Consider the following 16,014-nt stretch of genomic DNA (forward strand, 5'->3'; position numbering starts at 1 on the left):
CCCCCCCCCCCCCCCGCCGGCCCCACCTGATGTATCCGGATGCCTTTAGCTCTGACGTGCTGCCCTCTTAGCATCTGGGAAGGTGCTGGGAACAGTGGCACCGCTGGAGACACTGAGGGAAGCGGGCATGTCTGGCTGGAGCTGAGCGCCGATCAGTGGGAAGGAGGGGGCCCTTCTCGGGGGCAAAGTCCTCCTGTCCCCACCCCTCACGTGGTCCCTGCTTTCCGTCAGGTGGTGGCCATCGACCTGGACGAGGGCCTGAACGGGCTGGTGTCCTACCGCATGCAGGTGGGCATGCCCCGCATGGACTTCCTCATCAACAGCAGCAGGGGTGTGGTGGTCGCCAGCGCGGAGCTGGACCGCGAGCGCATCGCCGAGTACCAGCTGCGCGTGGTGGCCAGCGACGCGGGCACGCCCCCCAAGAGCTCCACCGGCACGCTCACCATCCGAGGTGAGGGCCGGGGGTCTCCTACGGCACGGAGAGCGCACGGGCCCTGGAGCAGCGCCGGGCGGGCTGGGGAGCCCACGACCACCACCGCTATCCCTGTCTATGTGGACACAGGGTGCCTTGCTAATGGGGTGTCCTCCTCAACCACGCCATTCAGCACAGAGCCCTCTTTGCCTCCACCAAGTCCAAAATGCCGGCAGAGCCTTCTTCCCACCGAGCCGCTGCCTTCAGTAGCCACCCCCCCCCCCCCCCCCCCCCCCCCCCTTCAGCCCCCCCCCCCCCCCCCCGCCCCGCCCCAGCCCCGGGCCTGGACCCACTGCCAAGGTCCCCGACCCCTCCTAGAGCCTTTGATCCTGCGAACAGCAGAGGCGACCTGCACAGGGGTGGGTGGGCCCTCGGGGTTAGCTGCAGGCAAGAGAAGGGCAGGGCCAAGGCCCCTTACGATTTCTCCTCCATTCTGGTCACGTCTTTAATCCTTGGGACAAAACAGGGACATTGACACAAGCTGTTGCCAGAGGGGCAGAACTAACCACAGGGAAGTCAAGTCAGTACAGAGTGTGACGGGCAAGATGTGTCCTGTTCTCTGGCTCCTGCCGGCCCCTCGGGCTTGTGCAGGTGGGGGTTAGCTCAGTACAGACATTTGCCCGAGACGTGCCTAGGCGTTCTCTCATCCGTCGGTCCCACGCTTGCCTTGTGGGTCCCTGGTGCCCGTCTGGGGACCCGCTGTGTGCCAGTGACTGACAGGGAGGTGCTCAGTGCTCCCAGGGAGGATTTCTCTCCCGGCCTCAGCAGAAGCCAGGTCCGCAAGCAAGCCCGTCATTTCTCCTGGGGCTATCACAACGAGGAGCTGAAGAGGGAAGGTGGGGTCATTTCACTGTGAAGATTGTCCCAAGCCCCATCAGCTGGGAAAACACATCTTTAAGGGGAATTAGACTTTTCTTGGTGGGGGGGATCCTCAAAGCCAGCTGTTTTCCTAGGACCCCATGACAGACTAGGGGCGGGCCTCCCCGAGACCCCAACCCTGCCACTCGCCTGCTATGTGACTTGGGACAAGTGACTCAACTGCTCTGAGCTCCTGTCCCCTCCTCTGTCTGGTGTGTCTGAGAATGCCTGCCTTGTCAGGGTGTTAGGAGGGGCACACGGGGTGTGTACGGGAAGCACTTAGCACAGGCTCACTGTCACGGTCGTTGCCATCATCATCACCGCTGCCGTCGTGAGGCACCCACTGGAGGGAGGCCCCAGGGTTCTCTCTCCTGGCGTGGCCGGCAGGCAGCACCAGCACCAGAGCACCCGGGGAGCAGGACCACGGGAGGCCGAGGAGCTCGGGTCAGCCCTGCCCTGACCCTAGCAGGCGTGGGGACCCCCGGCCCGCCACCGAGACGTGTCGGCTCCTGCCGCCTCTGGCGCTGGGCTCTCTGGAGCGGAAGCCCCGCCTAGCCCTGTGCACTGACTCTGCCCGCAGTGCTGGACGTGAACGACGAGACGCCCACCTTCTTCCCCGCCGTGTACAATGTCTCCGTGTCCGAGGACGTGCCGCGGGACTTCCGGGTGGTCTGGCTGAACTGCACGGACAATGACGCGGGCCTCAATGCCGAGCTCAGCTACTTCATCACAGGTGCGGCCCTGCCTCCGCTCCTTCCGATGTGTGCCCCCAGCCTCCCCCCACCCCAGGAGGATGGGGGAGGGGCCCGCGTCAGCCCTCCGCATCAGGCTTCAGCTCCCACCGGACCCTCCCGTAGGGTTTACTCTTAGCTTTTCCCAGGGGCTTTGTAGCTGGGTCCCTCTGGCCTGGCTCACTGGGGGCCTCCTGAGCCTCTTCGGAGATTGGGGGAACTTACCGAGGTTCAGTCAGGAGGGAGGTAGAGCCCGTGACTGCTGGGGAGGAGCCCTGCACCCCCCCACTCCACCCCCACGTCAAGGTGATAAAGCCGAGACGGGAAGTCTGTGGTCTTGTCCTTCCCCAGGGACCCTTCACTCATGAGAATTCCCATCTGTTTAGAGACAAATGGTTTCAATCTTTTTAAATAAAATGGTTTTAGCTCACAAATACTAAGTAGAGAGCTGTGGAGAAATCGTATGAGGCCATGTCCTGGCTCAACAGGAGAAACGGAGTCATGAGCAGTTAGTGATGTCTGCCATGACAGTAGGCTCGGTAGGTGGCGGTAAACAGGCCACGTATTAGTCATGCCTGGATTAGAACAGATGCCCAGCGTGCTTCAGTCCCTGCCACACCTGAGAGGTGCTGGGGTGCTGGGGGGCAGTTCTTTCACATTCCTTAGCTGTCCCTCGGCCGTATTACTGGCTCAGTCTTCTCTCCGTCCATGGCCTGCCTGCAGCCACATTATTCACCCGCTCGTATGCACATATGTGTGTGCACATGCATTCAGTGCACACACCAGTCTCCCTGACGCCTCTGCCCCTGGAGCGAGGAATCCCAGCTTCACAGCCCATCCTTGCTTGTGGTGGCTCTCAACCTCTTCTTTCCAGATCTTGCCCTCCCTCCACTCCCTAAAGGGGCCCAGCACCCTCAGGCCACCTCCTCACAGTCTAGTCCTCAACACTGCTCCAAGAAAGGCTTCGTTATCAAGACTCCCCCCATGTGGACCAGTCATGGTTCAGCCCCCAGCATACTGGCGCCTCAGTTTCTCCCCCATCCCCTAGGAGCCAGATTTTGTCCCATGTGAATGGTGCTTCAGACCATCCACAAAGGGGTCAGGGCTTTTCTCCAGGGGCAAACCATGTAAGGACAAGGGAGAACCTGGTAGCTCCCAGGATGATTTCCCAGCGCCCCAAAGTGGCCAGTTTCTGCTGACCTGCTGAGAGCCCTCCCAGCTGGGAATCTCAGATTTTAATTTGCTCATTCTGCAAGGAGCGGTGCGGGGTCCCGGTCCAAGCTAGCCCAAACCCAGTGCCGCATCACCCTCTGCTGTCCAGAACACCACATTGCCTGCCGGCTGGCTGGGGGAGCGTCTTCACACTGTTCGGATGGAGTCCCTTCCTGTCCACCTTGGAGAGGAGAACCTCCCACTTCCCACCCCGGCCATCTGCCCCTACTCGTCACTCCATGGAGCCTCCAGGAGTCCCCACTCAGAGAGTCCAAGATTAAGGACCTGGAAAAATCTTAGCTGACCCCAAAATCCCTGACCACCTGTAAAAGCCTCAACGCAAGTTAACTGCTCAGACACTCCCACCAGATGGGCAGGTGGCAGAACGGTGAAGGACGCAGGCTCAGAAATCAGAATGCCAAGTTGGAGTCTTACACCCACACTAGGTGACTGTAGCCCAGGGCAACACACGTAACCTCACTAAAGGACGCATTTCCCTCTCTGTGAAGTGGGCTTGTGATAGTACAAACCAGATGGAAGAGACCACATGAAGTGCCTGGTATGCAGTAGGTGCTCAATGAATGTTCAACCCTTATGATTTCAGGCGTTTGGCACCCCCACCTGAGCCCACACAGGCCACACCCTCATCCGAGCCTCCCCCCGCCCCCAGAACCCTGTCCCAGGCAGGGCTGAATACGCAGCATGGCCTTTTCCTCCCCGACTACCCCTGGAATGTCCTGGCCCAGGAGCAGAGCCGGGGTGCCACTGTCCTTTCCCTGGCGGGAGCCCTGCGTCCTCACAGAGGCCTCATTGTCTTTGGCCCACAGGTGGAAACGTGGATGGGAAGTTCAGTGTTGGCTACCGTGACGCTGTTGTGAGAACAGTAGTAAGCCTGGACCGGGAGACCACAGCCGCGTACACGCTCGTCCTGGAGGCCATCGGTACGCCCCAGCCCGACCTGCATACCAGCACAGCTCCGGGCAGCCTGGTGGGGTGACCCCCAGAGCCAGGCCTTGAGCCGGAGGCTGTGTCTTGACGTCCGTGGAGAAAGGGCAGCCGGACATCCAGCGTGTCACTGAGCCCTGGCAGGCGGGAGGCTTAGCCTGCAGCGCTACATGCAAGCCGCTCAGATGGTGGGGTGTAGACAGACCGCTGCACCACCAGGCCCGCGAGGCAAAAAGGGGGGAGGGGGAGCCCAGAGTATCAGGCGCAAAGCGAGGTGGAAACATGTTAGGGGAAGGGCATGATCCGGGAAGTCTTAGAGGAAGTGGCAGCTGGGAGTGTTTTTGGATCAGTTAGGAGTCTTGGTTGCGAGTTTTAAAACAAACTAACTTAAGCAATATGGGCTCACAAAACCAGTCCATAGGGCAACGGAGCTTCAGGTAGGACTGGATTTGGGGCGCAGGTGGTGCCCGGAGGCCTCAGTCTCTCCGCAGTGGCTAGCTCAGCTTCCCATGTGTTGTCCCCACTCTCTGGCTGACAGAGTGGTCAGTGGTTGCTGCACCCTGGGCCTGAATCCTTCCGGGTTCAAGTGCAGCGGCAGGGAGACAGCACTTGTCTTTGCTGGTCTTCCCCGCTGAAGCCCCAGAGGAGCCCCGATGAGCTCATCTGCCCCAGTGCCTGTCCCTGAAGCCCTTGTCGTGCTCAAGGGAGGAGAGATGTGCTAGTTAGGCCTAAATCACAGGCCCATCCCTGGTGCCGGGGGGTGGTCAGACCTGCCCCGAAGCCCAGGCCTCTGAGTCAGGGAGGTAGGGTTCTCAGAGGGACCTTCAGGACTGGAGTTTGCCTGCAAGAGCAGGATGGTGCGGCTGGACAGACACCTGCCTGTCACCACCTTGAGGGCCAAGTCGGGTTTCAGTACGTCGAGAAGCAGGGAGGGCCTTTCAGGCAGAGGAACCAGCCCAGGCAGAGACCTGGCTATGGGAAAGAGTGTGTGTGTGTGTGTGTGTGTGTGTGTCTGTGTGTGTCTGTGTGTGTGTGTCTGTGTGTGTGTGTGTGTGTGTCTGTGTGTGTGTGTCTGTGTGTGTGTGTGTCTGTGTGTGTGTGTGTCTGTGTGTGTGTGTCTGTGTGTGTGTGTGTCTGTGTGTGGCAGAAGCTGGCTCATGGTGTGATGTACACTGGGGAGGAGGCTGCACTCAGGTAGGGCCAGCTGGTAAAGGCCTGAACATTGAGCCCACAATTTGGTCTCTGGTCTCCAGGCAGTAGGGAACCCATGAGGGCTCGAGATGGGAAGAAGGGTGTGAGGAGGCCTATGGCCCCCCTCCTAGGAGCACCCAGTTTGACATCTGCAGTAAGCTGTGGGTGAGAGGGAGTGAGCTTTCTGTGCCTCCGCCTTTCCAGCCAGCAGCCCCTCCCCAGCCCACCCCATGCCCACATGCATCTCCCCTCTGCCTTGCTCTCCTCCCACCCTCGGGAGACCCCTCATTCCCGCTGCCTCAAGCACTGTGCGGCAGGAGGAGAGGGCTCAGGCTCAGGCCTCGGATGGGGCCTGGAGCTCATACTGTCCCCAGCCGGGCCAAGTAAGCAGGACCTCCAGGGCAGTGGGAGGCTGGGCTTGGAGAGGAGCTTAGGAGGGCAAGATCATCTACCTCGAGAGAGGCGACTGTGCCCCAGCATGTGGTCAGCTGGCCTGGGAAGAAGGATAGAGTCACCCCTCATCCTCAGCCAGTGCCAGCTACCTGTACTCCTCCCTGGGGTGACCACCCTCGCCCAGACCGGTAGGACAGGTCACACGCTCCTTCCTCCATGGAGGGCAACCTGACAGCCACCCCTGGGGCTGAGTCACGTCCCTAGCCCTGGGAGGATCCCACAGGGAACCAAGGGGGCAGAACCCCTGGACACCTTAGGCTTAGAAATCAAGCAGGGCTTGTGGCCCTGAGTGCCCAGGGCCCAGAGGCCCAATCTGCCCTGTAGGCATGTTTGACCCATCTCTTATTCCATACAGAATGAGTTAGGTGGGAACATTTAAAAATCAGGAGATTTTATGTAGAAGCTCAGATGTTCCATTTCTCTGAAGAAATCAGAAGACCTCGTGTCACTAGGTCCACCCTCGGCCTGTCCACTGTGGACTGGAAGAGAGCCGAGCTGCCCTTTGGGGTGGGCCCTCCCATGCGTGTACCCACGGGTCTCACCCACCTGGCCCTGAGAGCTGTTGGCTTGTGATCTCCATACCTGCATCTGTCTCCTCGGGCTGCTATAACAAATTACCCCAAACTGGGCAGCTTAAAAGAGTAGGGATTTATTTCCTCATGACTCTGGAGGCCAGAAGTTCAAAATTAAGGTGTCAGCAGGTCTGTATTCCCTCTCAAGGATCTAGAGGGGAATCCTTCCTTGACTCCTCCAGCTTCTGGTGGCTCGAAGTATTCCTTGGCTCGTGGCTGCAAAATCCAATCCGTGCCTCTGAATTAACGTGACCTTCTCTCCGAATCAAATCTCCCTCTGCCTTTCTCTCTTAAGGACCCTTGTCAATGGGTCTGTGGCCCACCCAGGCAGTCCAGGATACCTCAGCTCCAGATTCTTAACTTCATTACATCTTCAAAGACACTTTTTCCTAATGAGTTTGCACTCACAAGTTGCCAGGGACCCTGAATGGGTCCATGTTCTGGCGGCCACCACGGAACCGCTTTGGGCCTCAGTTCCCTCCTCTGTAAAATGGGGCTGATAATGACAGCACCTACTTCACATGCTTCTTGTGAGGACTGAATGAGTTAGAATAGCGCCTGGGAGAGGGTAGGCATTGTTAGTGTTATTCTCAATCTAAAAAAGGAAAGAGCCACCTCTTACAAAGGCCAGAGTGCGTGTGGTGAACAGGACACGTGCCCAGGGAATTTGCCCGTCAGGCAGCTGCTAACGACCCGTCCGCCTTCAACTCCCACAGACAACGGCCCCGTAGGTAAGCGGCGCACGGGGACGGCCACCGTGTTCGTCACCGTCCTGGACGTGAACGACAACCGGCCCATCTTTCTACAGAGCAGCTACGAGGCCAGCGTCCCCGAGGACATCCCTGAGGGACACAGCATCGTGCAGGCAGGTGGCCGTAGCCCCCTGGGGCAGCTGGTGGGCTGGGGGCAGGCAGGGCTGCACACACGCTCCGTGGCATGGTGGCCCGGATGCCACATGGAGGGATGGAAACAGGAGAGGGTCCAGCGGCTGCCCCGGAAGTAGCCAGGCGCCCTCCTCCCTCCCGGGGAGAGCAGGCCTTTAGTTTCTGTAGCCTGAGACAGCACCCTGACTCCCCCCAAAGACAGAAGGAAGGCCTTGCCTGCCTCCCGTTCCCCCAAACGCTCTCCGCTTCCCCCACGCCACCCAGAGGGCCTTTCAGAACAGCAAGGGGATGGAGCTGTCACATTTTCCCAGAAAGGAGGTGAGGGGAAATAGCCAGGGCCCATCTAGGCCCAGAACAGAGAGGCTTTCATGGGGCCCTTGGCTGGAGCTCCCCTCTTGGGAAGTAAACAGGCACAAGAAGAAAGAGCTCCTTTGCCCAGGGAGCAAGAGCAACAGCTATGAGGCTCCGAGCGAGAAAGGGGAGGACCTGAAAATGAGGCTCGGCTGCCCTCCCCCAGCTTGCCCTGGAGGCCTCAGTTGCTGGGTGGGGAGGGAGGCCGGGACTGAATTATCCTCTTCACCAGCTGTGGAGGCAGAGGCTGAGCCAAACATGGCAAATCCGGGCCTGTCCACTGGGGCAGGCTCCCAGGATCGGGAGGGGCTGGAAGTGTGTCCAGCTCCCTGCATCGGGGCTAGGAGGCTGGCAGGAAATGGGCTGGGAGCAGGGTGCTGATTCCCAGAGGCCCAGAGGGTCCAGGAAACTGCAGGGATTTGCCAGAGGCCGGGAGCGGGTTCCAGAAGGAGGAACGAGGAGGCTGTCTTCCTCTGGGGCTCAGCTTCTCCTCCAGCCTCACACCTGCCACCCCACTCACCGACAGTCTCCCAGGACCAAAGTGGGGACACGTCTCCTTCCGGCCCTCTGGGAAGCCTTACCCCCACCCCTGGTCTCCAGGAAGAGAGCACCTAGTGCTGGGCCGGTGACTGTAGGCCAAATTCATCCTGGGATGTGACAGGGAGGCCCTGGGAAGGGAACCAGGATGAGGTTAACAAGCTGGAAGGGGAGAGGGTACCAAATGCTCGTGGAATGAGGCTTGCCCCACTTTCTAAACCTGAAGAATTGGTTTCTATTTACCCAACACAACACAGCCTGAAATCCTAGAGCCCAGGAGTGAGACAGGGCAGCCCCAATGCTGCCCTCATTTCTAAGGGAGAAATTCAGGCATTAGTGACTTCTCCAAGGCCCTGGAAGTTTCTGACCAAGTTTCTGGCCTCAATCTTTGAAGGTACAGGGGACCTCACCAACATGCTTGGAGACAAAGCTTCTGTCTAGGGGCATGTGAGGGAAGATCCTTAAGCTTTGGGGGTGGGGACACACCCAGCTGGGGCCACTGTTCACTCAGGAAATAGAGACATAATTCATACTTCTGTGCCTGGAGCTGGTTATGTGAGAGGTTGGACAGAGTCACTCTCTGCAAGCTCCCAGGCCCGTAGGAAGGAGGAGACATAGATGTGGGTCGCCCACACTGCCAGGAGGAACTGATCCCTGCCCTCCCTCTAAGAGATGGGAAGGGTAGGGGTGGTTCCAGGCAGGAAGTGGCTTTCAGCTGGAGAGCAAAGATAGCCTCACGGAGGGGGTGCCTTGCAGAGTGTAAGCCACAGCCTGGGGAGGGCAGGTAGTTCAGTTTGTCTGGAGCCTTGGGTCAGGACAACGCTGGAAGGATAGTTTGGAGCCAGGTCCCAGAGGGCACTGAACATCAGACCAGGAAGCCCTGGCTTTCTCCAGCCAGCAGTTGGGAACCAGGGATGGTTCTGGAGCTGGAACCGTTGGGAACAAGTGGCAAAGCTGGAGCTCACTCTTTGAGAAGACCTGGCTAGCTGCACCGTGAGTCACAGCAGGGGGGCTGGGGCAGCCCCGTGGCAGGGCACCAGGTGGCCCTGGCCAGCTGACTCTCTGGGGCAGGAATTAGGCAGCTCAGAACCCCTCTGCCCACTCTCCAAATCTGGGACCCAGAGTCACGGCCCTGTGGGGAGAGTTTGGGGGTTTGGAATGCTGAGAAGTCCACTCTAGGGTGGGATTGCTTTGACAGGTAGCCAGTCAATGACGCAATTGCCAGAAACTCAGCAGACCTAGTGTGCTCCAGACTTGAGGTGCTGTCCTGGAGAGGTCTGGACCCTCCTACCCCAAAGGGAGGATGCCTGCTGCCCTGGGTGAGGCAGGAGCACTATGATGTGTCCTCAGAGCCCAGGTGGCATCCCCTCTAGCTTCTGGCATTGCTTCCCACCACTCTGACACAGCACGGGTCCTGGCCTCTCAAGGAGCTCCTTGACCCATTCTCAGCCCCTTCCTGGTCCACTGTAACGTCAGCACCTTCAAGGGGGGGCCACCAAGATGGCTGCCAAGATGGCAATTCGCTGGGTAGCGTTGAGAGCCTCCTGCTTGCCCTCCTCCCAACGGGCACTGGGCATCTCACCCACCACGAGGGTGCTGGCTGTGCCCGGGGATTATCAGGCGAATGCTGGTGGGGCCCAGGAATTCCAAGGAGAGAAGTCCCTGGCTTTCCTCTTGCCTCGGGCACTGAGTTGGCACAGAGGGCAAGACAGTACCTTGCCCCCCATGTGGGCCAAGTATTTCCCTTGGCTGGAGGGAACCTTTGGCCATTTGGCAAGTCAAACTGGAATCCACGCTGGGCTTTGGCACCTGGAGGGTGAGCGAGACTTCTGTTGGGGAGCAGGGGCACTGCTTCCCGGAGGTGGCTGGTGCCTGGTTGCTGGAGGAGGGTACTGGGGGCCGCAGTTCGCACCCCCCCACCCCGGCCCCGCAGTCGGCCCAGCTGTCTTTCAGCAGGCAGCAGCTGGAGAGTCTGCAGAGAGGCAGTCTCTGGGAAAGGCCACGGGCTTGGGCACACAGAGGACCACTGGGGCTGAGCATGTGGCCCACGTCCGTCCGCAGCCCCTGGTTCCGGGCTCTGTCCAAGGCAGGAGGGTCCGCGGATGGGTTCTGGAGGCTGGGGCCGCCCGGTCACATCTTGGTGGATTCCGTGCAGTCACCATCGTGGGTGACATTGCAGCCCGGCAGGGGGCGTCGGGGAGCAGGCCTGCCCCGGCGGAAGCTGTGCAGGGAGCGGCGCAGAGAGCCCAGGCGCTTCCAGAGCCTGAGCTGCGGCTCGCTGGGGCTCCCGGGGTGGTGGGGCATGCACTCCCGAGCCCGGCGCTGGGCCGGGTCCAGCGCGGCCGGTCTGCAGAGGGTCATGAACAGCAGACAGCTGGCCAGCAGGAGGAAGACGCAGGCGAGGGCGATGAGCATGGGGAGGGGGTCAGCCGCCTCTGTGGGGCTGCCCGGAGTGGCAGGAGCTGTGAGGAAGGCCAGGGGGCTGGGACCCTGTGTGCTCATGGCTCCTGCAACAGGAAGGGGACAGGAGCTCAGAGGCAGATCAGCTGGACCCAGGGCTGCCGAGGGAAGGGAACATTGATGGGAGCCGGGTGCTGCTAACCTAGCTGCAGAGAAAGTCATGGCCATTTTACAGGTTAGAACAGTGAGGACCAGAGAGGTTGACGAGTCTCAGGTCACACAGCGGAAAGCGATGGAGCTGGGCCTGAACTCAGGTCCTCTTTCTGCTATACCCCCTGCCCACCTGCCGCAGAGGAGACAGGAGGATGATGCCTCTTGGCCTTGAAAAATCAGTTCTCATGAATTACAATAGTGTTATACCTGAAAACCTGGGAACGTACGACCAACTCCATCAATAGGTTGCTCTCTGACCCAGAACGAGTCATCAATTATAGGATGCTGCCGCTGGTAAGGACCCTGACAATTATCTAACGTTGGGGCTGCAAAATGGGGGCCCACGAGTATTTTTATTGGGTCCTTGTAGTGTTTTTATAAATTTCAATTAATTGTGAATATTTTAAAAGTAACAGACCAAAACCCAAGAGATTTCACATAAATATCTGGAAATCTGGCTTCTCTTGAAATTCCAGAATTTCGACAATGGCAACACAGGGCCAGTTGCTGCCTGGCACCCTGTAGCTGAGGCCGAGCAGCCGTTGTCCCCTTCAGACAGATCTGGCCCCCAGATCACCATACGCCCCCTCCCACAGGTCCACTACACGCCTTATTTCACCTGCCTGCTCCCCTGGATATTCCTGTGGGTGCTTACCAATGCAGCCCAGCCTGCTCCCATGACAAGTAAGGAAACTGAGACCCAAACAAGGGAAGGCCAAGCCCAAGCCCACACTGTGAGCCATGGCCAAGCAAAGGCCAGAATCAGGTTTCATGACTCCTGGCCCTAAGGCTCCCAGTCCTCTGGGATCATGAGCCGCTCCTAGAACAGGTGAGAAATAATCCACAAAGAGAGCTACAGAGTTGACAAGGTGGGGCTCAAAACGCCCCCCAGACACCAATCACCTGTTATCACTCATGACCATCCCACTAAAGGGAGCTTAGCAGAGGATCTTTGGAGATGAAAAATCAGGCTGAGTTTCTGGTTGAATATGTCTGGGGTTGCAGATGAAAATCCTTATAGAGCCTGGCCAGTAGGTAACGTGAGACCACAGAGGGCTGGTGGCAGGTCTACACAGAGAGTGTCCGTGCAGAGGTGGGGGTGCCTCGGCCAGGCTGATGGAATGCAGGCCCAGTGTGGTCGGCCCTTCCGGTTTCCCAAGAGAAGCCAGAAATTGCCTGGATTTTTCAGGCAAATGTTCCTGACATTTAAATGTTGACAACTGATTTCAAATTTGGTTAAAGCGGGAGACGGGTGGGGGAGGGAGGATATGCCACAAAGTAAACAAACTTGACCCCCCCAAAAATTTGAAATGAATTTTCCAAATATCTAAAACACTAAAACAGGCCACACAAAACACGCAAGCGGGCTACCTCCAGCTCGCAGACCAGCATGGATGATCTTTGATTTCTACAAACACAGGACAGGAAGTCCCAAAGAGGGTCTTAATTAAAAAAACGATCATTTCTTTCTTTTTGACCTTGGAGACTTTCCTGTGATGAGGGATGGCAGGTTGCCCTCCTTCTCCCCCAGCTCTCAGCTTGGAATAAACTTACAGTTGAGTTTCTAGCATGGTGCTCAGCAGAGTCATGCCAGGGCTCTGTACGTGGGCTGCCATCTGTGTCAGCAGGCAGTGGGGAGCAGAGAGGGGCCACCCAGCCCCCGCCCTCTGGAGCCCCCCATCCCCACCCCGGCACTCACCAGCAGCGGCAGGACCTCACTCCTGGCTCCCTGCGTTCAGCCTCCTTCCTGCCTGCAGCCTCGCCCTGCACCCAGCCAACTGAGGGCATCCAGGGCAGCCCCCCCACCTCCCACCCATTCCCTGCCACCACTCCTTACAGCGTTTCCAGACAGAACACGACCCCTCCCAGCTGGAAATTTTGATGCCCATCTAGCTGCCCACGGCCTCTGCCTTTCAGGCATTGGTCCTTGAAAGCACTCTGGCTGGGCAGCCATACGTGGGTTGGCCCGCCCTTGAATTTGAGCGCAGAGAAGGGATGGGGTGTGCCCACCACCACCTCCCACAGGGAGAAGACTGGCCTTCTATCCTCCCCCAGGCAGTACATGGCTGGGAGTAAGAAAAGGGCAATCAGAAATGGGAGAGGTCTCGATCCTGTTAGTCCTGATACTATGGCAAGGCCCTCCCGTGGGTCTGGAGATCCTATCGGGCTAGCAAAGCTGGTCCAGACCTTGGTCCCTGGGGAAGCACTTTAATAAAAAGATAAATGAGGCTATAATTAGCATTTTAGTAGTTTTCTTAGAAGCAAGAGACTCTGAAGTACTTGAAAATATCAAGCCACCCTCCCTGGAACACACAGCAAAACCAACTGCCGGGTCCCTTTACAGCCCCTCTGATCCACCAAGGGCCTGCTTGCAGGGAAAAGAGGCCTCCACCAGAACAAGGCTTGGAATAGTCTTGAGGGCAGGTGAAGCTTCTCCCTGCCCACAAGCCCAAGGCACACTGGCAGGCCCGGCTCTGGACATATCTCTGCAAGTCCAGTCTAGAAACTTCTTTCTTCCCTCAGAACTCCATAGCACAGTGCCTGCTGCAGCAGAGGGGCTAATCCCAGAACACATCTTGCTGTGTGGCCTTGGGCTAGTCACTATCCTTCACTGGGCCCTGTTTCCACTCTCTACAAAAGCAGAGGGATTCCCCAGGTCTAAGCGCACCCTCGCATCCTCCCCAGAGTACCCCAGCAAGGGTCTGGCCCCACTTTCTTCACCAAGCCTTTTCCTGCAGTCCCCCGAGCACTGACCTCAGAGCCAGCGCTCAGCAGTCCTAAGCTTGGTAGAAAGGTCGTCTTAGCTGTCCACGGGAGGGCCAAGGAGCACCAGGTGCCAACCGTGTCCCCAGCCTGCCCTGGACTCTGCCGTACCCTGTGCCCCTCAGTCAGCCAGGCTGGGCAGAGTGGGCCGTCTTCACTCACTCTCCAGCTAGCCCTGGCTTTGTCTGGAAGAGTTTGGGCCCTGCCTTGGGGGAGGGGACAGCCAAGAGGGTAGGGATGGCAACTGGGCCAGGCAGAAGGAGAGGGGAGCCGTGCAGAAGAGCCCGGTCGCTCCCAAGCCCTGCCAGGGCCCCTCTCCGGCAGGTCTCCTTGGATCCCTCACAGGGGCCAGGGTGGAGGCACTGGGGAGGCACGGGGAGGGTTTCACGGCCCCTGCAGTGGCTCTCACCTTCCCCCATCGGGGCTTTGAATGGTATGGTCGGCAGCCAGCGCCTTGCTATTCAGTGCCTGCCAGCCTCCGGGTTACCCGGGAGAGGGGAGAGGGGAGCAGCCCAGCGCAGAGGGGTAGGCCCTGGCCGCTCTCGGGCCCCTCCTCCCCTCCTGCGTCCCTGGGCCCCTCACCTTCCAGGCTTACCCCTCAGCTTCCCAGAAGAGCACCTGCCCTTTGAAGGTGTCTGGCTGCAGAAGTGAGGGGTGAGAGACATTTTCAAAGGTCCAAGAGATCTTAGGGCAGAAAGCACAGGATTGAGGGACAGCCGTGGCTTGCTCCTTATAGTTTGGGTGGGCCCTTGGAGCTCCTCCAGGTGGTAGCTCTCCAGACCTCCCCACACCACACACATCACACACACCCTACACACACAGACGCACGCCCCTCCCCCAGCCTTCTTTCTTCTCGGAAGCCAGAGCGTCCACCGCAGCCTCCCCAGAAGCCAGCAGCCTGCAGAGGAGCCTAAGTCTTGAGCAGCCTCCCCATCAGGGATCCCCCCACTGCTGCCCGCCAAGGTCCCAGAAATACAACACAGTGGTCATGGTGCCAGGGCCATTGTTCTAGAGACTGAGGAGATAGCGGTGGACAAAGGCCCATCCTCTCGGTGGGAATATAGACACTGAGCAAGGATGCAGTATGTCAGCAGCTGATGGGGGTGGAGACAGCCTAGGTATTGGAGTGGGGAATGCAATGCCACATAGAGCGCTCAGGGAAGGCCGGACAAGAAGATGACATTTGAGCAGAGACCTGAAGCACATGAGAGAGCGAGCATGCAAATATCTGGAGAGAGAGCAGGCCAGTGGGGGAAACAGCACGCACTTGGTATTCAAGATGGAGAAGGAGATCGGTGTGGCTGGGGCAGAGCTGGTGAGGAGGGTGGTGAAAGATGGGCTCACGTACTCCCAGTTCTCACCAGTAGGAAGATGGACTTGCTCTTTCTCTGGGCCCAAGGTCCAAAGTCCCGGCGAAGGATGAGATTGACCCAGTCCTGATCAGGTACCTTCTCCCGGACCAGTCACCACTGGCCATGGTCCATAGGAACATGGCAGCCCCAGCACACAACACAGGGTTGCAGGGAGAGGGGCAGAGAAGAGGGCAGATCCAGGAGAAGTGAGGTCCAGGGCATCACAAAGCAGTTCACCACCAATCGAGACAACATCCCGAGGCCCCGGGTCTTCCCAGCCACACGGTGTCAAGTCTCTTCCTGCATCACCTTCCAGGGGAGCAATCTCTCGACTCACTTCAGGGTAGAGTAGGTGTTCAGTTCTTGGTTTGACAGGACTTGCCTTGGGGCCGGCCATGACTGCCAGCAGCCTCGAGGCTGGACTCTGTGTGAAAAGGGATAAACACTGCACATATCTCTGAGTGAGAACAGCACGCCCCCAAGTTCCCCCAGAGGCCGTGCGTGAGCCTGAGGTACAGCCGAGCAAGCCGCCCGGCGGGGGGTCTGAAACTAGACTGGAGCAAATGTGTAGGTGACAGAAGATGGAGCCGCCTCGTGGGAGGTGGGATTTCTGCGTTTCTGCAAAGTGGCTCTTACAGGACACAGTGCCCAGCTGGGACTCAGTGTGGCCGGAATGGCTTCAGACCAAGAAAGTGTGGGCAAGAAGCAGCCACACAATCCAGCCCCCTCAGATGTGGCTCCTGGGATCTCAAAAGGCTGAAGGAGGGAAGCAGGTTCCTATGGGCTGACCTCGTCGAGCCTAGAGCCAGAGAGCTACGGTGCCGGCATCCACCTTCTCCCCCAGCCTCCCCAAGACCCTAGTGGAGGATCAAGGAGCAGAGCTGGCAGGTCCCCTGCCGTACAGGGCAGCAGAGAGCCACCAACGGGTGTCCTCATGGGGGACAAGATAGACAGACGTGTCCTTCTCTCTCATACCCCCAGCTTCTGTGGGAAACCACAGGTTGTCCAGGATGGGCTGGGAGTGGTGTAGAGGGCAGGAAAGGGGCTTCACACACAGTCTTCTCTCCCTGTGTGGCGGGG

The 16,014-nt window shown here is 58.8% G+C and overlaps 2 protein-coding genes across 3 annotated transcripts in view; one reads left to right on the forward strand and one right to left on the reverse strand.

Annotated features, from left to right (window-relative positions):
* The window catches only part of CDH23 (cadherin related 23), a 359,724-nt gene that overhangs the window by 255,894 nt on the left and 87,816 nt on the right, over nucleotides 1-16,014 (forward strand). The window contains 4 exon segments of the mRNA XM_032423932.1: nucleotides 232-451; nucleotides 1,911-2,063; nucleotides 4,101-4,214; nucleotides 7,151-7,299. Coding sequence (XP_032279823.1) covers nucleotides 232-451; nucleotides 1,911-2,063; nucleotides 4,101-4,214; nucleotides 7,151-7,299 — 636 coding nt within the window.
* Nucleotides 7,458-13,930, reverse strand: CUNH10orf105 (chromosome unknown C10orf105 homolog). 2 transcript variants are annotated; one of them, XM_032423937.1, is made up of 2 exons: nucleotides 13,574-13,930; nucleotides 7,458-10,713 (listed from the first exon to the last, which is right to left on the reverse strand). In XM_032423937.1, the coding sequence occupies exon 2, from the start codon at nucleotides 10,706-10,708 to the stop codon at nucleotides 10,337-10,339; it is 372 nt and encodes a 123-aa protein (XP_032279828.1). In that variant the 5' UTR covers nucleotides 10,709-10,713; nucleotides 13,574-13,930; the 3' UTR covers nucleotides 7,458-10,336. The 2 variants fall into 2 exon arrangements, with proteins under 2 accessions (XP_032279828.1, XP_032279829.1); XM_032423938.1 differs by having other exon boundaries at nucleotides 12,519-13,930.

Source organism: Phoca vitulina, unplaced genomic scaffold (assembly GCF_004348235.1).
Source record: "Phoca vitulina isolate PV1807 unplaced genomic scaffold, GSC_HSeal_1.0 scaffold29, whole genome shotgun sequence".
Classification (NCBI taxonomy): domain Eukaryota; kingdom Metazoa; phylum Chordata; class Mammalia; order Carnivora; family Phocidae; genus Phoca; species Phoca vitulina.